The 26222-nt window shown below is 41.7% G+C and overlaps 1 protein-coding gene across 5 annotated transcripts in view; it reads right to left on the reverse strand.

Moving 5' to 3' along the window:
• The window catches only part of kazna (kazrin, periplakin interacting protein a), a 94142-nt gene that overhangs the window by 38532 nt on the left and 29388 nt on the right, over positions 1 to 26222 (reverse strand). For 4 of the 5 annotated variants that reach the window (XM_089009834.1, XM_089009827.1, XM_089009843.1 and 1 more), the window contains one exon: positions 21458 to 21647. In XM_089009834.1, coding sequence (XP_088865960.1) covers positions 21458 to 21647 — 190 coding nt within the window. Of the gene's footprint in view, positions 1 to 21074; positions 21181 to 21457; positions 21648 to 26222 lie in introns of those variants that run through there. The other variant, XM_089009853.1, reaches the window with a different exon arrangement.

The raw sequence follows: 26222 nt of genomic DNA on the forward strand, positions 1-26222 counted from the left end.
TATTTTCTTTTTTTTAATCACGATTGAACTATACAAACCTACTGTTATGGACATGAGGATAATGCGTCAGTCAATGAGACGCGACATAAGGAAGTGACGTATAAGGAAGCGGTGGGGAGTCAAGTGGTGCATTCGGGTGCACTCAGTATGATCGAAAACTAATTTCCAGTTGTAAACCGAGGCATAAAAAAGCTGACATTTTTGGTCAAAAACCGAATTGGTCGAGAACCGATACGTTTGAAAACCGAGGTTTGACTGAAATAAAAATGGGTGGAAAGGATTAAAAAACACTAGTACTCAAAATATGCTGAAAGGAGAAAAACATAAGTACTAATAACAACAACAAAGGACGACCTGCATTTAATCCACTGCCATGTAACACTTAATATCGACACATAACCTTTTTTTGTTTGTACTTCAAAAATGTGCCATCATTTTTTTACAGGGGGGTGCAGGGGGAGGCAGGTGGCATCTCCCATGGTGGCAGACTAAGAAGCAGCTGCTGTCTTAGTCTGAAGCATCGATTTGACCGTCATTGACAGGACAATATGTCCCAAGAGAATGACTCAGCTGGCCAACAGGCCCCTGCATTAATAAACACTCCAATTAGAAAAAAAAAATCTGTCGAGATTATTTTATCCCGTGGACCATATTGTAGTTACGGTTTCCTTTCGGGGGCTGTTATGAATTTGGGGATGCCATTAAATACCCTCCACACATTACTTACAGAACACACAACAAATTAATGAATAGCTAGTTTTCAAATTTGAAGTCAAGAATAATGACTGTCATTGTGGTTTACATGGGACAATTTGAAATTTTGATTCAGACTTTAGCAAGCAACATGGCACTTGACATGCTTGATTTGCTTGCGCAGACCAAATAAAATAATGTAGGAGGACAGATTTGGGCCACGGGCCTTGACTTTTACACCTGTTCGCTAGACGATCATGGAGTTTTATGCCATTGTGTTCATTTGCCTTTCTGGCTCCATGCTTGACCTAGCAGATAAGAGCCTGCCCTGTCCCAGCATAAACTTGATGTCTGCGTTTGTGATTTAATCCGACCCTGTTTCTCGACGGCACCTTTAGTGGATGACACAGCAATAACCGTTCTAGTCTTTAAATTGAACTCAATAAAGACCTCAGTAGATGGAGAAGAATTGTGAAGAGCTCCAACAGATCTTTTGACGATCCAAGAAAGGTGGCGAGGAAGATATATTTGGCATTCTCCAAGCACCTGCCTCTGCACACTTTGCAAGAGAATCCTAAATTAAAGGCTCTTTCCTGACAGAATGTTTCGAAGCTACTGTCTACAAAAGGAATGTCTGAAGTTCTGGAACAAAATCCATCTTGCGGCATAATCCGTTTGCAAGAGTTTAACATTGCACAAGTTCAGGGTGATGAAACGGTCGACAAAAATACTTGATGATGATGATGAGTACGTTAGAGAGTACTCGTAAATATCTAATGACGTGAACACCTTGTCACATGCACACTTGTACTATACATCTATTTTCTATGCCTCAACTCAACTGTACTCATAGAGCACTTAAAAAAACTACCCCTGACTATAAAGTGATGTACAGAGAGCAAATTTTTAAACATTGAAAAATGCAGAAAATTGAAGACCAGCCACCTTCATCGAGATCATTCAGCAAATAATGAAGCCGTGATTGTGATTGATTCGGTGGTTGGCATGGTAAATGATGAGATTTTACAAAGACATATTCTCAATAGTCATTCATAGTGTAAGAGATAATTCAATAATGTGCTTCACAAAAGGATTGTCAAACTGATCACACCGCTGCAAATGACAATGAAAATGACAATAACTAATGATTAAACACGTAATATTAGTTATCGTATACGTCGGCAGTTGAAATTAATGTTTATATACCAGTATATTATCTATATCTAGATGGATGGATTGGATGGATTGATTGAATGGATGGATGGATAGATACTTCATCTTACAAACTTAATTGGTTCCCAGAAACTGTGTGTAAGGCGAAACGTGTGTCTTCCAAACTTTAATTTCCCATAGGAAACCATTAAAATGAGAATAATCCGTTCCCAGGTCCCCATAAAACATAATTTTCTACTAAATAAGCCTTAAAACAACACAAAATAACCCTTATTTTATGTCTAATAAATGTGTTATTGTATTGTAATTAAGGAAATAAACTGTACTGCATAACAAAAGTGGTTTTATTTACTTTTGTGATGGTCGTTGTTGGCTTGATGGGATGGAGTGGGAGGAGATTGGAGGGAGGGATTTACTGTTTGGAAGGAGAGTCATATTCCATAAAGACTGTAGGAAGTAGGGTTAGCCTATCTTTCATAGGCTCATGCCCAGGGACAGAGTTGTCTTGCTGTGTAATGAAAGTCCGGCTGGGCATATTTTTCCAAAAAAGGCCGGTTTCATCAACATTAAACACTTGATGAGGAACTTCTTCCACCATCTTGAGCAATGAGTCCTTGAAAGCTTCGGCAGCTTTATCGTCAGAACTGGCTGCCTCACCATGACGAATGACGATGAATTCCTGTACGATGCTTAAAGTTCTCGAACCATCTGTGGCTAGCCTTGAAATCATTAATGGATGACAAACTTCCAGGTTGCCTCTTGATGATATCCGAGTGAAGTTGCTTTGCTTTCGCGGCGATAATACCCTCGCTTTTCGACAATCCAAATTAACAGAGGTTTTTCAACTTCTTCTATTGCCTGACACCGTTGCTTAGACCACACGGAAACACCCTTGGCCTTGTTCCGAAGGATGGTAGCAATGGTCGACTTAGCATACTGGTACTGGGACGCGAAGTCATACAAATGCACACCTCGTTCGTGTTTTTCGATGATCTCCTTCTTCTGCTCGACCGTAATTTTGTTTTGTGTCCTCTTTGGCTGAACACTAGCCTGCTGTGTGGTCTTTTTCTGTTCCATAATAGCAAATGTGTCCTTGATAACAAACCACGTATGCCACATATGCACTCAGAGAAAGGGTGTGTGGAAAAGTAGTCCGACAGCCACAGTGGCGCTGTTCCGCTGTGTGGTTTGGTGTTCTTCGGCCGAAACCTAGTCCGCCAGCCACCGTGGCGCTCTGTGCGTTTCCCGAAAACTACTTTGTATGCCAAGATTATATTCTCGCAAATTTAATGTTCGTAAGGCGAAAGGTTTGTTAGCTAAAGCGTTTGTAAGCCGAGGTATCACTGTACATAAAAAAGAACAGCATTCTGCCCACTGGGATCGTCTGCCTCGTGGCCATTAGCGACGTAAATAATGCATCTGACTAGGGAACGCGCATGTACAGCACCAAGTCAGCAAACGAGCCACATCAGGAGGGAAATCATAACGTTAACATGTCAATTGTGGCAATGCAGCAGCTATAAGTCACTGCCTGCTGACTTGAATGGATGAAAGAAGGATCTTCAAGTTGTGTCAAAGCCAAGCGAGGGCAGATTAAAATGCCAACAAAGTTGAGAACATGAGCAGATCATCCTAGCCTACGGGACAGGACTGAACACCATGTGCACTGCAAAGGTTTGACTCAATCCTTTTCAGGGACCGCACAGATTTCGAGCTGCAGCTGGCACCCAATGGAAGCATTGGACTGCGGAATAATGAGACACCGCCTGCGTCGACACGTTTCCGCTGACCCAAAAGTCACAGTGACCTGGTGCTCTCTTCAAGCTCTCGAGAGAATTTCCTGTTTCAAGGATGAAACAGCGCACAAGACATTTTCCTCCCACAATAGCTTCTATGGGGAAACTTCTATGGTCTGATGAGGAAGAAAATCTAAGAGACACCCTGGAAACCAGGGTTTCCCTTAGATTAGAAACACTTTTTTTAATTAATCAATGTTGAAACCAAGGAAGTTTTTTGTATAGCTCAATTCATGTTAAAGACAATTCAAAGTGCTTGAAATTGAACATTGAAAGAGGAACAAATCAAGACGATAATGGGAAAATCATAAGAAAATCAAAACACAGTGATCGTGAGCACTGATCTAGAACCTTTCATTTTGGGACCCGATTTTTCTGGACTGTGCTGAATGAAATTTAGGTTCAAGAGCATATTGGTTATCCTCAAGTGTCAGTGATTTACTTTAGTATGTATGCTGTGTGTATGTATGTGCGTATGTATGTACATATGTATGTATTTATTTATGTGTTCATTTATTTATTCATTTGTTTATGAGTGTATTCAATTATGCATTGATTTGTTTATGTAGTTATTTGTTTATTTATTCATTCATTTATTTATTGATCTATTAATCTGTCCATCCATTCATTTGTCCACCCGTACACTCATCCATTCGTTCATTCATGCATTTATTTATTTAGACTGGAGTTCCAGTGATTAATTCATTGACATGTGTTGATATTGCGTAGAGGTGCCAGAATCAATTCCAGCTCTGGCCCCCCTGTGGGGAGTTTTCATGTTATCCCCTAGCCTGCGTGGGTTTTCTCCGGGTATCCCGGTTTCCTCCCGCAGTCTAAAAACATGCATTGCAGGCTGGTGCAACACCTTTAATTGCCCCTCGGTGTGATTGACTTCCAAATTTAAAGGAAAGTATTCCATATTATCAGCCTCTTAGAAAACTGTCCTAGTCCTGAGTTCAGGTCAGTGGCCACTTCTCTCTGCTTGAACACGATTTGAATCGTGAGATGCCGTCTTTGTCTTAAATGGGAACAGATGATGTACATTGCGCTACAACGCAGGGTGAAACTAAATGGCTGAAGCACATGCCGACTTCCAATGTGTTCATTTTGTCCCTTTCTCAGCACCTTTTTACACCATCGCTCTTCATGATTCCCTATTCCGTAAGTCCTAATCACGCGGCAGTGGGAAGTGATTTGATTTCACCTCACTTTTCAGGTTGGTAGGAGGAGAATGGAAAGAGACTGACGGAAGACCAGCGGGGATTTGATAACCACCATCAGCTGCTGCTCCAATCTGCTGAGGTGATGATCTGAGACAATGGTCTTGTCAGGCGTGTGCACACACAGACACACACACACACACACACACACACACACACACACACACACACACACACACACACACGCACACGCACACGCACACACACACACACTTGATTTTTGTCACTTTTGTCTTGTAGGTATGTAGGTTACTGCATGTAAACACACACACACACACACACAGATAAAGTTAAAAAATAAAACAGTAACGGCACATCGACGCGGTAAATATCAATAAGCAGTTATAGCTGAGACTCCCAAAGTGGGACTGAAGAGTCAAGCGAACAAATGTATTCATTTATTCATCTGGAGGATAGCTGCAAAGTCGCACTCGAGTGGAAATATTATCAGCCCCAGTGGATGCACTTTTCACCTTCATTTGAATATATTTTCGCTTTGTAAAGTAAGGAGCGGAATCCATTAGACTCTCGACAGGATTTGGGCTCAGAGCCCACGCATGCCGAAAAAATGTTAGTATGACCATGTTTAAAAAACATTTCTTCAAAGTACAGAGTGAGTTGGCAAAAAGAACATTTGATTACTCTTTTATTCACAAATACATGTTACAATTATATGATTGTACAATAAATGAGAACAGGCATGTAAAAAAATAAGAATAAACATTTAAAATGATGGTCATTTAACTTTTAACTGAGTCCTCATTGTTTTTTCACCTATTTAGTCCATGTTCTCAGAGGTGGTTTTTGCCTGGTGTTTTGTCAAGAACTCGTCCAAGGACGTTTGCTTTTGTCAGCTCTTACAATCCTTCAAAAATGTCCAAGGCAAACATCAGCATAGTGAACCATTGCGCGACCGCCGATCGATTTTTTTGGGGGTGATTCAACATTTACGTAAAACTATCAGAAAGCCTATGCTCGAGCGGCGAATGACGAGAAAGCTGTATTGACACATATCGCTTGGTATTTATCTACACACAGACACATTTGGTAGTGGTCCTCCTAGGCAATTGGATGCCAGGAAGATGCTTGGTAACAGCAAATGGCAGAGCAGCTAAAAGGATGTTGCGTTCAGTTAAACCTCGGAGCTGTGAACAGCAACTCATCCTGTATTAACCCTTTCATATCTTCAAATTTCTTTTGGAACAAGAAGCAATATTTTCCTGTTGAGGCATTTCATAACTTGGAATTTTTAGATGCAAAGATGTTCATAAGTCGAGCTGCCACTGTATTCGGTGCAGAAAACTCAAATAAGCTCAACCAAAACAAAGTTTTTGCTAACACTTTGGGTAATTTATCAAAGGAAAAATGGGGTTGCATGAGAGGTGCATTGCATCACTCATATGAGCAGAATATCTTCTGAGTGGATTCTGGACCGTTACGGCAGTTAATGGCGATTCCCTGAAGGGAGCGCGTTTGCAGTCAATCTCCTTAAAGTGGCACCATACATTGTGGACTTTTTCACTGACAGCACAACTCAATTCGCAGAGGCATTCAATCAGCGGGAAATATGAAGGCTTTGCAACAAGAGAGGTTCCGTGACAGACTGCGCGTCGGGTTGCAGGTGAGCAGGCGTGAAGACGATTTGGTGGATGGTTCGTCGAAAGAGAAAATGTCACTCGACAGCTTCCATTGCAAGCAAGTAATGCCTGGAAGTGTAATTTATAAATGCGCTGATGCAAAGTGAAATGGTGCACCAGAGGGAAAATAAAAATGTGGTGGCACAGGGACTATACTTGAGCCTATCTATGTTTCCCATTAGGTGTTAGCCAGGTGGATTTAAGATAACGTTGCAAAGTAGTTTTCATTCAGCCATCCATTTTTAAGATCTGTGTTGTACAGTAATCACAAGTGGGTGCTAAAGCCTATCACAGCCGTCTCTGGGCAGTTGGTGGAGCATAACCTGGACCGGTTGCCAGCCAATCGCAGGGTTCGCAGAGACGAACAACCATACGCGCTCACAGTAATACCGTGCAATAATATTATAGTGTTCAATCAGGCGACCATGCATGTTTCCAGAATGTGTGAAGAAACTGGAATACCCGGAGAAAACCCATGCAAGCACAGGAAGAACTTGCAAACCTCATACAGGAACGCCGGAACCGTGATTGAACCCACAACCTCAGCCCTGAGAGGGCGACGACCGAGCCGCTATGTTGCTTCCAATGGACTGAAATTCACTTTGTTCCTATTACGTTTGACAAGAAACTACAACTGGTGTTTCAAGTCAGACATCGAGAATGAATGAGGACAGACATTCAGGTTCTCCAGGAATCGTGTTTTTCAAATGACTGAATTTCACTGCCCAAATCAATGTGGCTGACCTATACAATACTTGACTGTCATTGCTTGGGTTCACCATTCGTTCCCACTGTCAAGTTTCGTGTGTAGCGTACTCCATCTTCTTGAGTGGCCATAGCTAATAATGCGACCGTAGATTGCTATGCAAATGGTGGGTCACTTTTGATTGTGACTGATGGAAGGCCCGGGCGCGTTATATGCTCACTATTCATCATGTTAACTTTACACAGTGCAAGCCAAGAGGAGATTATATCGGAGGTAATTATAAGTTTGGCAGTATTTCGAAAGGGTAGAGCATCTCTTATCATATAGAAGAGAAGCCGATGCTTCCCGGAATTTCAATTGTCATTAACATACTTGAAGCTAAGCGACAACTTGTTCGATGCTTCCAGTCAAGTCGGGCGGTAGCTTGATCTTTTCAAACCACGTTCAAAGTGAAACAAAAAATGGATCGTGTAGTTCAGGTGTCCATTTTGATTTTTGTTTGGTAATCTGTTTTCTGGAAAGAAAAAAAAATGGCGGGAGGAGATTTAGCGTGAGCGCTTCTGTGACAATGATGAGCAAGCATTTTTTTGAAGTCACGAAACCTCAAATATATCATTTTGAACCATTCCTAAAACTGAATACTGAGCGACAAAAGAAAACAAAAATATCGGTGATAGGGTTATTAATCACGGCGAAGGTTCAGGTGGTTCCGCTTAAACTTAAGAGAACCGACACAAGGACAAATCATATTATCGGATTGAGCGTGAGGAAACAAATGACCGCGCAGAGTTTTGACACGTTCTGCCAATGTCATCCATCTTCCACTCGCTACCTTCAATCCCCTGACTGAATATTTGTCACGTTGTTTCTCTGCCCGCTCTCAGCCTTCCATTCCGGCAATTTCTCTTTTCCAATTTCCTGTCTCATCTCTCCTCCGTTTGCTGCACCGAGTGGTAAACCCAGAAAATCCTCTTTGGCGCGCAGAGCAAATAGCGGCTGGATTGGGTACGCCCTCAATCCCAATTAAGGGGGAGGCATGACCTCGCATTTGGGACAGTCACAGTGTCAGACAATTTCGGAATGTGAAGTACCTGCTCGGCCGCAAAATGGAATAGTAACAGCAAAGCATCGTCAACCCGTCGATTGATATTGATATGTTACTTTTGGGGGACTTTGTGTGAGCTCTTATCAAGCCTAGTCAAATTTATTTCAAGTATATATCAAATTTTGATACCAGCCGTCATCGTAGATGAGTGGTGAGGGTATCACACTCACAGTGCAGAGGTACCAGGTATGATTCCAGTTTTGGGCCTTCCTGTGTGGACTTTGCATGTTCTCCCAGTGCTTGTGTGGGGTTTCGCCGGGTGTGAATATGGGTGCAGTGGTTGTTCATCTCTGTGTACACTGCAATTGTTTGGCAAATGATTGATCTACTGCCTTAAAACAGCTGCGATAGGCGTGACCCATGTGAGGATCAAGTGGATAAGTACAGTATAAGGATGGATGCAGGTTTTGAGGGCAGCGTGGTGGTCCAATGGTTAGCGCAACAACATCGCAGATGTATCAGGTTCAATTCCAGCACCAGCTTCCCTGTGGAGAGTTTGGAAGTTCTCCATGGGTCTACATGGGTTTTCTCCGGGTAGTCCGGTTTCCTCCCACATTCAGAAAACATTCCTGGCAGGGAGATTGAACACTCCAAAGTGCTCCCAAGTGTGAGTGTGAGCACGAATGTTTGTTCGTTTCTGTGCCCTACGATTGGCTAGCAACCAGTTTAGGGTGCCCCCGCTTACTGCCCAGAGACGGAATAAACTCTATCTTGCGATGTGCAACATTATATTTCCATCTTTGAAAGTCTGCAGAGCAGCCTCAGCCCTCGCTGCAACTGTCATTTGTGGATGAAATGTGCTATATAAATAAAACCGTCTGGCCTTTGCCTTTTAAATGTCACTTACTGTCAGGGCAAAATGTCAAGTTTGTTAAAATTTAAGAAAGATGTATATTTTTGGGAACAATGTTGAAATTCCAAAGCATTGTGATAAACGCAGATTGTGTTCTGCAAAAAAAAAAAATAAATCGACCAATCCATCGTATCCCCTGGTGGGAATTCAACAATGACTGCCATTTTCCAATGGATAATACTTTGTTTGCATTATGCGGTTACCACATAATAATATTTTGAAATGACTAAGCATAGTAAAATACAATATGATTCTGCTGCCACAAAAAATAGACCACAAAAGTCAATCTTGACAGAATCCTATCCTCCCAGGTTATGCAATTAGCACACAACTAATGACGAGAGTTGTATGCAGAAGAGCGTGTGCAGCAGTCAAGGGCTCCAATACCTTTTTTTAATTAATTAATAAATGGTTCCCTTTGTTTCCTTGTCTTGACTTCTGAATATTACCAATAAAAATATTAACAATAAAATGTGACGATAAATGGAGGCAGCTTAGTGGGTGATGAATAAAAGAGTGACATGTGGTGACATAGATGAGTAACAACATTGGAGGAAAAGAACATGAAATTTGACCAAAAGTGAAAAATTGAGCCAGACGAGAGAAGTGATTTTGGCCTAACGTCATTACTTTTGTTGTTGTTGAATAAGGGTATCATCTTCCTTTCATGGGTTTATCGTAAATAGGCTTGAACCACAAAGCGCTGGAGCCACTTTTCACAAAATTGTTATGTGATAAGGACGAATCGAGAGGGAGGATTGTGATAAATTCAAAAAGAAATCAAGTAATATTTCAAAACTAAGGTCCTTTTGCGATTGCAGATGGTAAAACAGACACTGAGGAGCGTTGACCTTGACGTTGTTTGCTCTCGCCGCAGCGTTCAAAAGAGGCGGCAACAACTTTAACTCAATCACCATGGCGACCGTGCGCTTTGGACTGGGAACTTTCCAGACTCATTACCAGATGAGGCGGGAGGTTCCACCTCGCTGCCCCGCTCCATTTGCTGTCAACTCTGCTGGTGGATCCAGCGACAGAGGAGCGGAGCAAGGGGTGATGGAGGGGGGTACAGATGAAAGTGCAAGAAGGTGAATAACAGAAAGGCACCAGGAGGAGGACGACAGAAGAAGAGAAACTGAAAAGGATGGCCACGGTCTTCAAGGACAACTGACGTCACTTTTTTGTTTTTTAATTGACATCAGAAAAACGTTTGATAGCATCTAAAATACCCAAAACACGCAGTATGATATTTTTAGTCAAATGCAAAACACCAATAAACATGACTTAAAGTGTCCAAAATCTGCAAAAAATTGACGGATGAGGACAGAAATGTCCAAAGGAACCGATATAGTGAGTGTTGATGCTCTTTCAATATATTGTTAATAATAAATATGCCAACTTAGACAGTTAAGAGTTTGATGTTGGGGGAAAAAACTAAAAAAGTAATAACAAAAAAACAGGAAAGATGAGTGTAAAATCAACTAATCAAAAAGTGGCAGGGGAATTAAGGCACAATGAAAGAAGGGGGCAGCAAAAGAGGTTGCTGTCATGTTAAACCATCCCTTTTCAGTTTCACTCTGATTGGTATTGCATTATTTGCCTTTTTTGCATAACTTTCGGCCTGCTACGTATTTCATTCTGTCTCTGTCATGAAGCGCCTGGTCGCACACGCCTATCCTTGCAGAGACAAATATTCCTTCCCTCCACGTGTACACTTTTAGTTTGGATCTATTTCTGGCACTTTGTTGCTTGTCTTCTCATCAGCTCTTTGCATCTGAATCTCGTTCAGCAGCCGGCGCGGAATCCTAATCAGCAGCCGACGCACGCGCCCGTCTCGGGGCCCTTTGCCGAGCACACCACCATCCACGCTTATCTTGCGCGGACTCTGTCTTTGAACCATCAGACGGACATAACATGCTACAAATGAGTTGGGATTTTCTTTCCCTGCAATTACATGGCAGCGTTAAAATGTAAAACACTCACACACACACACACACACACACACACACTCCTAAGACTTGCAAAGCAGAAGACCTCTCTATTTTCGATAGAAATTGGAGATTTTGCAGACGAAAAGGAAGACCATCTGAGGGAGTGGTTCTTAACCAGGGTTCAATAAAACCATAAGGATTCAGTGAATCAGTCTCAGGGTTTTGATGGAGTTTCTGCTATGGAGGATAAGACATGCCCGATTCAACATGTCAATTAATTATGACATGCCCGCTTAGCCATCACTGGCTGATTCATTTTGTGCGCAGTGAAAAAACTTATACGGTATGATTATGGAATAGCCTTTATTAGTCTCGCAGTGGAGAAATTTACATTGCATAACAGCAGAGTGATGAAAGTAAGAGGAAAGGAAAGGAAGAAGTAGAAAACCAAATTACAGGACGTGCTGTAAAGGCAGCCGCTTTTGCGGCGCCATCTTGAAGTCAAAACAACAACAAAATAAATAACAAATAACATGACACAACGGAAACAGACAGTTATTCAAGCTGAAGCACTTTCTGCATGATAGAGGAGCGGACCAAAGCATCCTTTTCACCAGTGGATCAGAGACGTCATGGTGAAATGTGCACATTTATTACAAGCTAAATGTTGAAAGCAAACACGAAGCTGTAGCATTCATTGACGAATAGAGACTGTTTCACATCTCCAGTCCCAGGTAAATCCGCATCAATTCCAAGCCGCGACAGTTCCACATAGGCAACGCTAATGAGAGCATTTGCTGATGGCTGCCTACTCGGGCGCCATCTTGGACTTGGAATTCTACTAATTGTGTTTCATTTTTATGTTTTATCTGTGTTTTTGTCTTGAATTAAAATAAAAATCAGTGAATGTGCTTTGAACTAGGTTAAGAACCATTGTTAGAAGAAATAAAAGTTTATGTTTAGGTCATCTAATCTGTCGTGATTAATTCATATGATCATTTAGAAAAAAAGATTGTGTGGAATGAATAACAGAGGCAAAATCAAGTGCAACACATGACTGCCACCGTCGGGAGTTCTTAATATTAAATAATAACATTTTTACATTGTGAATATGCAAAACCACTCATCTTAAAAAAAGTAGAAGAAGCCAGAATTCAAAAAGATGTGTAAAGTGAAGCTAAAACAAAGAAAAATAGACATTGAATGAAAAAAAAAAAAATAATAATTAAATAACAGACATCCTTGGCCAATGCAAATATGATTGGATCACAACACAAAAAAATATAAACTTTGGATAAAAGAAGCAGTAGAGATTCTCACAATAGAGATGAAGGAGCTTTTTTTTCCCACACAAAAACGACGTCCACGAACATCAGCTGATAAAAGACACGCCACTGCGCTAGGCTGTCAACCGCCGAGGAAAACGGCGATGAACGTCGTAACTTGGAGAGGGTAAATGCTAACCTGACCGTCTTTAGAAAAGACAAATAAATCGTCAGTTGTTGAAGTATGTTCAGGAGTTCCATTGAGACAAAGGTAGTGCTTTGCTGTCATCATGTATCAAGAGGGAGTTATAAACTTTGGTTGGGGAGGAACAATCACTTTCGAATCCCCCAGCCCTTCTGGCAAATATCTGCTGTACATAAAGAAAAAAAAAAAAATAATAATAATAATGGCAAAAGACCTGGTGTGTGTTTTACCACACTTACACAGTATAATCTACCTATTCATTGGGCCTGAGGCTGACACACACGCACGTACACACACACACATATACACACACACAAATTGAAACCAGTGACATTTAAAGCAGACGTTTGGTAGCATTTCATTGAACGCAAGTGACCCTGACATTTAATTTTTGTCAGCAATGCCAGTGTTTAAAGTGAGCCAAAGATAATTCCATTTTAAACATTTGCTGGAATTTCTTTCTATTGTTACATTCAGGATTACCTTAGTTAAAAAAATGTTCTGTAAAAGTATTATATTTTATGTAGTTTTTTTTTTCTTCAAAGGACAACCGACGTCACTTTTTTGTTTCCGAACTGACATCAGAAAAACGTTTTATAGCATCTAAAATACCCAAAACACGCAGTATGATCTTTTTTAGTCAAATGCAAAACACCAATAAAAATGACTTAAAGTGTCTAAAAAGTACTTCAATTTGAAACTGGAAGTGGCCAGTTTAATAAATAGATTGATGCATAAATAACTAAATAGGTAAATAAAGCAAAAAAAATAAATAAATACATCTATAATTATCTAAATAAATAAATAAATAAATAAATAAATAAATACATACATAAATAAGGGTTGTGTCAGGTTTTGTTCAAAACAACACACTGCTAGTGAAGGATAACTCCCCAAGAGAGCCAAATCCCAAAAGTTTGAGAGAGACAAACATGAAGGGAAGCAGACAGACACCCCCTGCCCCTGCCTTCTAAATTTACTTGACAACTCTGGTTGAACTTTTCTTCTCAATGAGAGATACAAGCCAAAGCCGATTTGCACGGGAGAGAATGCACGTCATGATTACGTGAAGACTGACAGAAAAGCTGGCAATACCTGAGCTTTGGGTATGACTCAGCTACTGAGAGTGCAACCTTTACGCTGAAAATAAGCCATGGCGTTTATATGCAATTAACCCAAGTCAGGTGTTATCGCTTGGATCTTTCGCACTTTAAGATGTCTGCCCACGACCAGAATAAAGCAATATTGAAGGTCGCGCAAAGGAGAAAACATAATTTAGAATTGATTAAAAGACATGCTTAGGCGGCCGTTTTGAGATTTCGCTCCAATTTAGAGACCTTGTGGCAGCGTAGATATAAAATAAAAATGCAGATATTGGCAGATCTGAATTGCGCCTCTTCCAAATGTGAATAAAAGCATGTGGATCTGCTTCCTGCCTATGCGACCCAACGTAAACAAATATATTGGATAATGGGCTGTTCTCAGAAAACATTAGCCGCCGCAGGCTACTGATGGTGTCTCAGGCTGACAGACGGGAGTCAATACGCCCCCCCCCCACCCCATTTAAAATCAATTATCAAATATGAGTGTTTCCAAAATTGCACACACACTTCAGAGATACTTTTAAAAAAATATTGAGAATGACGTTGTGGTTCTGGCGTGGGAATGTATTTTGAGCGATGCATAATAGTCTCTGCTACTACTTCCTGTTCATAACATGCCGACAGCCTTATGTAAACAAGAGCCCTTTATGGCCTTAAAATATTCCTTCAATTTTTACTTTCATATTCTCAGAAGCAATACAAATAGCCGAAACTTCTAGCTCTAATTTAGTCAAATCATAGATACATGAATCGTTATATTAATTGACCCCAGTGCAGTAACATTAATAATTGATGTTTTATTTAATGGGATGACACATGACATGAGAAGTTACATGAATTTATGGGAAAAGACGAACGGTTCGATTTATGATTTTGTTTATCAATAGCGGGCTAATAAAAAGGGAAAAAAAAATGATTTGAAACCCTTCCCGACAATATAATAATAACAATGTGACCATAACGTCATTGAAATGCACCTACAGCTCCTGTGGCCAAAACAACAGGCATGAGCATACTAAAAACATTGGCTGTAAATATCAACTCCAGCTAAGGTTGTTGCGACATTCAGCTCGTCATTGCAGAAAGTATTCTCGTATGATTTGTTTGGCTCGTTGTTTTTTTTTTTTTTTGTTTTTGTTTTTCACACAACCTCCACATGGATTTTATTTGATTGATGTATGTTTTAATCCGGGTTTGGGACGTCAGCCAGGAATCAAACGTGCGCAGTGTGGATGATACGTAGCAGCATGTGCCAATATGCTACTAGCGCAAATGTTAGCAAAGAGCAGCCTTTTCAAAACTGCATTTTATAATTTTCAACAGCGAACAAAAACAAAAAATCTCTGTCATGTCACATCTTTTAAAAATGTCAACTGAGAAGAGTCGACCATAGGTTTTAACAGATGAGTTGCTAAACACCGCACACTCATCTGTTATTTTATAGCGGGTGGTACTCTTGCGGTTGGCGTCGCCTTGCACTCGCCTTTTACCTCTGGCTTCAGGAACATTCCAGAAACTATGGCAGAATAAGAAAATGTAAAAAGCAAAAACTAAAAAAAAAACACATTATGTTTTCCTACTAACACTAAGACTAGCATATTAGCATTGATACTAGTTAGCCTGTACTACCCGGGACAAATTTCTTATGTGTTCTACGTACGTGGTCATTAAAGATGATTCTGATTTTGATTGTGATTCTGACACAGAAACAGACCAAAGACACATGAAGCAGCTAAAAGGATTTCGAAGTGAGCCGGAATCATTTCATAATCGCTTGTCTTTGATTTTAAATTGACTGCACTATACGTTCCAAATCACTTACTTCAAACGGATAACATTTCATGTTATAGTCACACTCCATGAAACATAGCAGCTGTGGCTAATGTTGGTTTGTTTACATTGCCAATGCTATCTTCGTTTTGCTCACCCTGCTATTTTATTGAAGTGAGATATGCTTACCCTGTGACAATTTACTGTTATCAAAATGACTCACTTTTTCTTGCCAAGATGAATCGCGCTCGTTTGAGACTCTGCCCTGAGTCATAGTCCGTGAAGGCAGTGATAAAGCCTGAACCAATACGTGACAAGATCATCATAATTTCAATATGTGAACACGACATTTTACACAGGGTAGTACGATCTGACCATCTGGTTCTGAGGTTATACAACCACCAGTGGAGTTGTGCAAATATAGTGGGGTAAAATTTTGTATTGCGCTTCCCTCATTGATCCTTCATCCACCTTTCATTTACTGCTATTAAGGCAGGGGTGTCAAACACATTTTTTTGCCTCGGGCCACATTGTAATTACGGTTTCCTCTCCAGGGCCGTTAAGAATTTGGGGAAACCATTGGAATGTTTTATATCCTCCACATATAGATTGTACAACAAAATTAATACATAACTAGTTCAAATCAGAAATAAATAATAATAAGTGTTTTTTTGGATAACATATGACAATCTGAAATTTTGGTTCAGACTCATGGAATTTCACAAGTTTGATTTGCTTTAATGGTCCGAATAAACGTATGTGGCGGGCTAGATTTGGCCCCTGGGCCTTAACTTTGACACGTGTGTTAAGGACTCAATGGGAGCTGGTAGTTCCAATTTGACCCCTTTTAAAACGACTGCATGAGGACCTCATAACTATAGTTTTTCGCACATGGTCCAGCACGTAGCCTCATGTGTCATTACAACTGTCATCAGACATATCGACCGCTTGTTACACTTAGCCACACTCAGGGAATCAATAGCAGTTCCCAATAAACTTACAAAACAGGAGAAAATCGACTGTGCTATTTAAATAAGTCTTAATGATATTGTTGAGTAAATGGCCAATGGGCTGTCACTTCTATAGCGCTTTTCCTTGCATTTCACACATCAACCTACTAATGACGTAGCGTCAAGAGGAACTGGGGGTTCAGCATTTCAAACTTCCAATCTCTGTGTTGGGTTGTGACACGAGCACTCTACCACCAAGTCATATGTACTGTTACTTTTTCCAGGCGTCCTGGACAAATAAGCATTTGAAAGTAATTTGCATTCATGATTACGCTGGAACAAAACCAATGCGCATGGAATGCATGTTAGCAGGATATCTCACAAACATTGTGCTCTGAAAATAGCACCACTGGTATTCTGAGTCTTGTTAAAGGCCAGCTGCCTTTCCTCTGGCTTTCGCATACACCTTTCACAATGCTGCTCTTTGACGTGACATCGTAGCTGAGAGGGGGGCGGGGGCACTCGCGCCCATTCGCACATCTGCTTCTTCATATTCAACCAATACCACAATGGCACTGCCTTCCTTTCGCCGACAGACGACATCCAATTTGTCAGACTTGGCATAACACACCTCGTTCGATTCCCCCACGGAGCGGCTTCGAGTGAGGCCGGACCATCCCAGTGAGCATCCCCGATATCTTACGGCGTGGCCCACCTGCCCACCCGCTGGAACATCCAGGCGTGCTCCATCTGTTTCTTCACTCCAGCAGGCACCAGCTGGCTGGACAGCATGCATGCTGATGAACGGACAATTTACAGCCGAATGAGTCACAGCTACCACACCTCACTTCAATAAACAATTCAGTTAATGAACGGAGTCTGGGAGCTTGAAATGGAATGTTCCCTGAAGATAGGTTATTATTGCAAAACACCAATAAAAATGACTTAAAGTGTCCAAAATCTGCAAAAAATTGAGCTGCGAATTGGGCATTTTCAAAAAGTCCGGCCGCCAGTTCGTGACGTCACGCCAAGATGTCTTGCATTGCTTGTGAATCAAAACAATGGCTTCAGATTCGGAGAATATGCTTTCTTGTTACATATCCAGTTATGAATATGATTCAAATAGTTCTGAAGAGGAAAGCATACATGTTTGCAATCGATTAAAGAATTATATGTGCCATTTTGAGACAACGTTGGGGGAACATCTTTCACCCCAAAAAAAGAGGCACAAAATGGCGACCTCCAATGGCCACCTCCGCTTCCACAGGCTGAAAAATTCCTTATATGGAGCTTGGATGGCCTCTTCTGGCGGCTTTTGGGTGCAACACGGTTCTCAGACCAAACATACAGCAATATACATTGATGTGATGGAAGGACTGCTACAATGTGTCTTTTTTCGGTCAGGGGGTGGTCCTTTTGTGACGTCACGTATGGACTCGTACAACTTGTCCGGAGACGTCGGTTGTCCTTTAAGTCATGAAGGCTCATTGCGTATTTGCAGCCAAAGTAGCCATTTTTATTGTAAGCTAATTGTAGCCCATATAGACACCTACAGCGGGTTTTTTAAGGGGGGGTGCAATATGGCTGTTTCAACATTTCGGGTAGCCATCCCCTGGTATAAACTGTACAAGCTTGAAGCCTCTGTCAGCAAAGCAGAGCAACTTCTCTCCTTGTTAGATGGTAAAAGCTATGCTAAATGGAAGCTCTGACTTTAAAACTGGACTCTCAGACAAACCGAATAGGTCCATGACAGACGTAGGACGTCAAGACAAGCCCAAAGCATATTGCTTTAGCATACATCGCATCAAACATACGATATGAGCCTCCCGGAAAAGGGACAGAGGACGAAAATAAATAAAGCTGACGTCTATTCTGTCGCCATACAAGTGGCAGAAATGAGATGAACAAGAGAAATGTCATTTTGCCGTTTCGGCTGCCACACTGGCGAGCGCGAATGCACCGCACTGTGGATAATTGGTGAGAATATCTTCAAAGGCCCCGCGGCAAACCCGATACAAGCTATTCGTCTCTTTTGCCTGCATGCTGCATCATATCACATAAACGACACCAGGGTGGCTCCGTGCTTGTCAAGCGCCCACATTTCTCAGTTGATGAGGAGCCAAACGGGTGAGCCCGCAGAGTGGGCCACTTGGCGTTGAGCACGCGGGGGGCGATCAGATCTTGGAATGGGATAGGACTTTTTATCTAACTTTTGCTGCTTTTGTTTTTGTGGGCAATGACAGATCCGAAAGATATTAATTTGCAACACTATCGGAAAGACTCATTTGTTTTGTCAAGCCTTTGGTTAAAAATGATTTTAAAAAGTAGGCCATGATGACTAATGAGACATCATAGTTGTTACAATAAGAGCGGGTGAGGGGCTACAAAGTTTCCCCATCATGTTAGAATGACTTTAAATCGTTGTCAGAGTAAGCTTCTTTATTTGGTAAGCTATAACTCAAATGGGCTTGTCACCTTTTGGGATGTACAGAATAATAAATGCCTTGACATTTATACTGGCCGTTATTTCTGGTCCATTTCCAGAGAACAATGGACTTTGGCGTCACATTTGCATTCAGATGCTTATTTTTGTTTGTTTGTTATTTTGTAAATTGAGGACTTCAGTATTTGGCGACTGTACTAGGTGTGTGATATTAGAACCAAGTACAAGTATAAAAAAACAAAACAACAACAAAATGTATTTTAGGTGTTTATAAATGCTAAAACTCATTTTGTTCTTTGGTATTTTATTGAAAAGACAGGCGTGTGTGTGTGTGTATATATATATATATATATATATATATATATATATATATATATATATATATATATATATATATATATTCCCAGAAAGTGTGTGTAAGGTGAAAAAGTGCGTATTCCAAACATTAATTTCCCATAGGAAACCATCAAAATGAGAATAATCCGTTCCCAGGTCCCCATAAAACATAATTTTCAACTAAATAAGCCTTATAAATAAACCAGTGCAAATTTCACTGTTTTCTATCCATGTTCTCTCTCTCTCTCTCTCTCTCTCTCTCTCTCTCTGTTGTCTGCCTATCTATTTTTATGTGCAGCTCTGTGTTTCTGTAATCCCTGCCCCCGCTCACTGCTGTGTGTGTCCTTTTCCCTCCTCTACCACGGAGCTTGACCAATCACCTGCGGCTTTAACCGAAGACTGGGGGGCGGGGAATAGAGTAAAAAAAGCTGGCTGCCATTTCCAGCTTTGTTCACTTCAGAGATACAGCTCCAAGAACCGGCTCGTTCGTGAACGACACATCACTCATTGTGGCGCTCCGTGTGTTTCCCGAAAAATAGTTTGTATGCCAAGATTATACTCTCCCGAATTTAACGTTCGTAAGACGAAAAGTACATGAGCTAAAGCGTTCGTAAGCAGAGTTACCATTGTATATTTTTTCACTCATAAACGAAAGGGTTCAGTGAGTGTGCTTATTAACTGGTTGGGTTTGGTACCTCCAAAAAGGTTAAGAACTGCCATACAAGTTAGATGCAACATAATTGAAGTAAGCGCATCCTGCCGGCGAGGCGGCTGCTGCTTTTGTTGCTGTGCTGCCAGGTAGCACCGGCAACCAGTCTTCCCTCAGGACTCGTGCTGCGCCGGCTGTGCAATGAACCGGCAACCCTTTGCGCGCACTTCCCCTTTCCAAATGTAGCCCGTGATGATAAATTACCTAATCCACCGAGCTCCAGCCATTACTCGCATACACCTCGGGTGGTAAAGGACAGCTCCGGGGAGAAAGAGGCTGATAACGAGAGCTGGGCATGAAGCAAAAAATAATACATAAATGTGTTTGACAATGAGTGGAAAGGTAAGAAGGTCAAATAAAAGCAAGGACATTCCCGAATCATGTGCAAACTGAGGACGATGAAACGCTGAGTGAAAGGCCCAAGATCTCCCCATCTGTTTCTTTGGTGTACAAAAGGAAGTCGCAAGAATTGAGTTGAAAGTCATTCCTATCATTGAATCTTGCGGGCATCATTTCTTCAAAGTAGTTTGAGGGACGATGACATCACCGCTCTCAAAGGAATTCTTGTCGCGTGTCTCTCTGTCTCACACACACATACACACAGCAGGAGTGTTCAAGGGCCACTTTCAAGCAAAACGTCCAAGTAAAAATGGGGGCAAAGGTACCCAAAGCAATTCACAACAGGGCAATTTCAAAGTCACCGAGCGTGTTCTGCCTCGGCCGTTTTTCCTTATAATCGAGGTCAACAAGCACTCCGTGACTTGTAGGGAATACTGGCTGAGGTATTTTTTTTTCTTTCCTATGAATTTGAAAAGAGGAAGTAAAATAGACATGTTACAGCACGAGTGTAGCTTGACCTCTGAGGTGTCTCAAATATGTCGCTTGGGAGGGGACAAAGTGCAGACAGACAGACAGCTGGCTGGACCAGCTGACTGCTATGGAAACAGTAAGAGTGTGGAAGTACGTGTGTGTGCCAGGATTTGGTAGGCCAAGCATGCTTATGTCACCAACCATGTGTAAATACACACATCTGTCAGCTATTTAAGTCCAACTAAGTATATGAAGGTAGAAAAAGGGGGTCAAACAACAACAACACACAAACACCGGACGACATTCTACAGACTGGGCAACTATTCAAGGGCTTTGGTAACAGTAACCCACGGCAACCCGAAATCCACCCACCTCTTTAGGACACACAGCTCCATCGGCCAATATAGGGACGAATGAATAGACTGGCAGTCCAGAATGCAGGGAAACACACACAGACACACAAAGAGTGTGTAACTTCACCCGCTCAGGCCCTACCAAAGTGCAGTACCCCCCCCCCCCTTAAAGGTTCACAAGGTTAATTATTCAACAGAACAGGGAGGGGTTCAAGGGGGGCGGCAGTGGACACAAGCGGCTAGAAACGTCATATCACTTTTGTTTGACCCAACCACGCATTCATTGCATCCGTTTTTTAACAGTTTGCAGCACGTGTTCAGGGTGTCATTGTACAAACACGAACGCATCGGCGTGCGTCTCCACTTTGCTCTTCCACTCACAGACAGCCCGTGTATTCTCACCGTTGTGATTGTGCTGCAGGGTCTCAAGCATACTGGCGGAAAGGTCAGTAGCCCCCAACTCGGTCAGTCTGCGGCTGGTGGTGCTCAGTTCCGAGCGTAAGATGGTCACCTCCTGGCTGGCCGATTGAATGGCCCCGTCGATGCGCTGAGCCAGCTGCTTGTTGTCATCCATCATTTTCAGGATTTTTGCCTGCGGAGAGGAGAATCCGGGAAAGGTGTCATGCTGTCAAGTTGGGCATTTCCAGTGGAGTCAAATCAATCCTTCTGTTGGTCTTTTGATGAGAAAGCAAAGTTAAATCCTTAAAGCGGTTTGTCCTTTCGCTTGCAAAGAGTCATCCACTTCTGGGGAAATCTGCCGGGGAGGCTGTGTGTGTGTATTTGTGTGTTGCATGGGGGTGTCAGTGCAGGCTGTGACTTGAGTAAGCACATGTGCCAAAGTGTTAGCCTGCACCGCCCCTCATGAAACGCGCTGGCCGCAGCTGACTGTTGAAAGGACACCGAGCGTTGAAATGACAGGCACCTTTTTTAAATGGACTGTACCACTTGTGCAGAGTCAGAGGGGGCGGAAGTAGGCTACTCTCGTGAGCTCCGGGAACTCACGAGTGTTTGTTGAAGATTCTCCTCTGAGTTTGTGGTAAAAGTAATGTGAAGTAAAATCACATCACAGTTACCACGTGTAGAAAAAGTCGTTTAAAGCGAAATTATGTGTGACCGCGTCCTCATTCTGCGTGTGTCCTCACGCCAACGTTAGACAGGAAGTGGGACTTATTTGCATGACAAATCAGGAGTAGCAAGGTGAAACGCGACGAAAGAACAGTATCATGATGCTGAGTGGCATTTACGTGCATCGTAATGCGTGCCATGCTACGATGTGTATCCATTTGAGGCCATTTACAATGTTTATCAATTGGGTCAATTTCCACGTAAAATATAAACGTAAAGCTGTGGCAAGTTTAGCGAAAATTTATTATTTCATCGCTATACAGTCTGAGAGAATAAAATTTACAACATGTATGTATATCATATGAAGCCGTTGTACTTTGTATACTTTTTATATGGGAAACGTCTAAAATCATGACACATACAGTTACATGTACAGTGATGGTTGGTCAAAGATAATAACTCCAGTTTCCTCTCACCTTCCAAAACCAGGTGTGGCGGGTTAATGGAACACTCTAAATTGTCCCTATGTGTGATTGTGAGCATAAATGATTTTACATCGAATGATCGGCTTACACCTAGTTCAGGGTGTGTCCCCCGCCTACTGCCGGAAGATTGATGGCATATTCTCCAATATACCCATGACCCTTAGTGATGATAGGCGGTTTAGAAAATGTATGGGATGGATGGATGGGTGGGATGGATGGGTGGGATGGAGGCATGGAACGGATGGGTAATTTTTACAGTCCAAGACATGCCACGTTGCGGCCATAATATTGAAAATGAATGATGATTTGCTGAAAACGCCATGCATTGTTTCTACAATATAGATTCTATACCTTGTTCATTCACCATAACATTCTGAAAATCATCTTCCAGTCTGTGCATCATCAAATATTTTGCATCAATGTTTCATATTACCATCCAATCAATCAATCAACCAACCGCGTGCCAATAAATCTCCATTGGAATGTGGTTCATTTTTGTTATCCAAGATCAAATTTAGTGTCTATTTTTGAGACGACACGGCACAAATATGCCATTACTGAAGTTGGAGGTCTTGAATGCGTGTGCTGGTCAGTGGAGTGAATCAGTGCCTTGTGGTGGAGGAGCGGTAATTAGTGAGCGCAGCGGGGTTTGGATTAGCATGTGAATGGAACCAGTGGCGAGCGGACTCGTTCGGCATCCATCCTTTATTATACTACAGTCGAGGATCTGTCACTCTGTCAGACATTTTGAAGCCAAGACGAGGCAAAGACTAGTCATGAAATCAAAGTGCACTATGGACACTTAAAAACAGCAATTAAGACATGAGTGTTTTTTTTTCTTTTCCCCTTTTCACAAAGTGGAGCAAAATTGTGTTGCTAAGCGATAACATTACACTGAATGTATTTGCTGCCTGGCAACAATACAAATTGAAATTTGTTCTTTGCAAGTAATTCAACAAACGTTCGCAGTTAAAGGCAAACATGGGAAGTATTTACTGTACATGCACAAAACGATAAATATACTCTTTTGTTTGCTGTGAATTACGCGAAGGGTGGAGATGCTACAGGAGGGGATGTGTTACTGGAAAGTGATGTGGCAACTTTCATTTTCCATGACACATTTTTACAACTCTCGGCTGAGACTTTGGCCACGTCCTCCGCATCTCATGTAACCACTTTCAACAAGGAGAACAAACAAACAGTGATGACAGAAGTTTGTGGCCAGTACCATGACCGATGAGTACAATTTAAATGGAACCTTGAGAGTAAGGGTGTCAAACTCGTTTTTTTTTCACATTGTAGTCACGGTTTCCTCTCAAGATGCTATTATGACTTTGTGGAAGCCATTAGATAGTTTCATCCCCTTCATATAATATATATAGAGCGCACAACAAATTAATGAATAACTAGTTTTCAAATCTGAAGTCAAAAAGAATGACAGTTAATGTGGTTTATATGAGACAATTAGAAATTTTGTTTCAGACTTTAGCAAGCATCATGGCACTTGACATTTTTGATTTGCTTTCACGGGCCGAATAAAATGATGTGGAGGGCCGGGATTCAGCCCAAGGGCCTTGACTTGGACACCACTGGCTAAGAGCCATATTTTGGCAGCCTGGCGCCTAAATGGATGGTGTTAAAATGGGCACGGCTCAATTTTTGTGCCAGCCCAAGTCAAACTTCTCTTTTTTCATGGAGTTGCCTCCCCCGACTTATCTGCCAAATTTGATATCCCACAATAGTCTGCGCTCCACATCAAAACGGGTGCGACATTGTTTCTGTGGTGGTCTAATTTGGCATCTTTGTGAATTTGGTAGACACACAACACTGCTTTGGGTGTTCCTGCCCGAACCCCCCACACATCTGCAAATATGTTTTACAAAAACTCGACTAGCTTTTCAACAAAACACGTGTCAAAATGTTGGCTCCAGTTCATCCCGACAATGAAGGATTGAAGTTTTGAAGCTAAGATCAGGGAACATTTTCAACAATATTGTCATCAAGATTGACCATTTCACCGCTTTGTAGATTGTTGTCTCGTAAATGTACGTTTGTCAACAACTTTAAATAACATGCAGTACGGGAGGCAAACATCACACAAACACATAGATGTTGTCTGATCAACAAACAAAACAATCTTCAAACGAAGCCCCAAATGGAGCTCACCACTGACATTATAACAAGTCAAAGTAGATCATTAGCTCTTGGCCTAAAGAAATAACAAATGGATCCATTTTCCCGATGAAAAGGGAGCGCGGTTGCACATCTGATCATGAATGTTGTGCTAAATAAAACCCCCGCGTAGGAGTGAGTGAGCTAACACGGAGAGTTTTTTAAGTTTTAGGTTGCTGTGCATCTGCATGTATATCTGCCTCTGAGGTGGTGCATGTTGGAGAAAAAGAAAAAGTGGAGGTTGGCGAGGGAAGGGAGAAAAGAGGGGGTATAATTGTGTGTTTCAGGTTGAAGGCGGTTCTTGTCTCCTCTGCTCAGTATTCAGCAGCTGTCATTTTTGTGACAAGGATTGAGAGATGCTCTGTTTGGGGAGGGTGGGGGGTATTGCCTGAAGCTGGCTCCTTGATGCAGCTATTCTGGACCAATTTCCTTCACAAAAGCCTCACACCACAGATGACACACATTATTTTCTACAACACGGATGCAACAACATATGATTGAGGTTCATTTTGACAGACATGCTGATGATGGGAGATTGGTGAAGAAAAAATATGCCCTGTGGTCATAACCTGTCAACTCTGCATATTTAGAGCTCACTATTTACAAATGCACCAATCCCACTCGCCGCTCCCCTTTTAGGTTTCGGTTTGTGACCAACGGGTGGCAATGTCGGCCCCCACCTTCAGCTGCACAGGTGTTGGCCGTTGTAATCAGTGGCAGTTAAAAGGCCTCCAGGCACAACCATTCGGTGTCGGGTCATTGTTTGTTTCACCCTGTTAGGTTTGTTTCAACTTGTCATGTTTTACTCATGGTTTTGTTTGCTACTTTGGACCTTTCTGTTTTAATGACTTTGTTGTTAGAGATTTTGTTTCGGTTTACTTTATTTAATACAATTTGTCAAATACACCCTGCTCAGAATCAGAATCAGAAATCCTTTATTCGTCCCACAATGGGGAAATTTGTAGTCCAGAGCAGCAATTTGAAAGGGGATGGGGTGGGGGGGATGAAAGGATAGAAAACGAGATATATATTACAAAATAAAAATGTCAACTGTATACTGTGCAAATGTAAATGTGCAAAACCGTTTCATAAAAACCTGTACATAGTGCAAGTATCAAGAAAGGCATATTGCTATATGTAGCTGTATTGCATCAACCCATATTTACAACTGTCCATTTTTTTGCCTGCTTTTGTGGGGTCCACATCCACCACCTTGCAAATCGTGACACCCCTATTTTAAGTTCATTTGATTATTCACAGACAAAGTAATTTGTCACTTTTGTGCTGCTTTTGAGAACATGCACTAGAAATTATCTTCTCAGGGTGTGCTGGAGCCTCTCCCTTCTGTATTTGGGGTCCCTGCTGAGGTGGTTGCTCCCCAATTGCATGGCACGTATCGACCAACAACCACCTGTTAGCGATGAAGAGATCAGATACTTTGAACA

Source organism: Hippocampus bargibanti, linkage group LG01, assembly GCF_051943395.1.
Source record: "Hippocampus bargibanti isolate YZ-2025 linkage group LG01, ASM5194339v1, whole genome shotgun sequence".
In the NCBI taxonomy this organism is placed as follows: Eukaryota; Metazoa; Chordata; class Actinopteri; order Syngnathiformes; family Syngnathidae; genus Hippocampus; species Hippocampus bargibanti.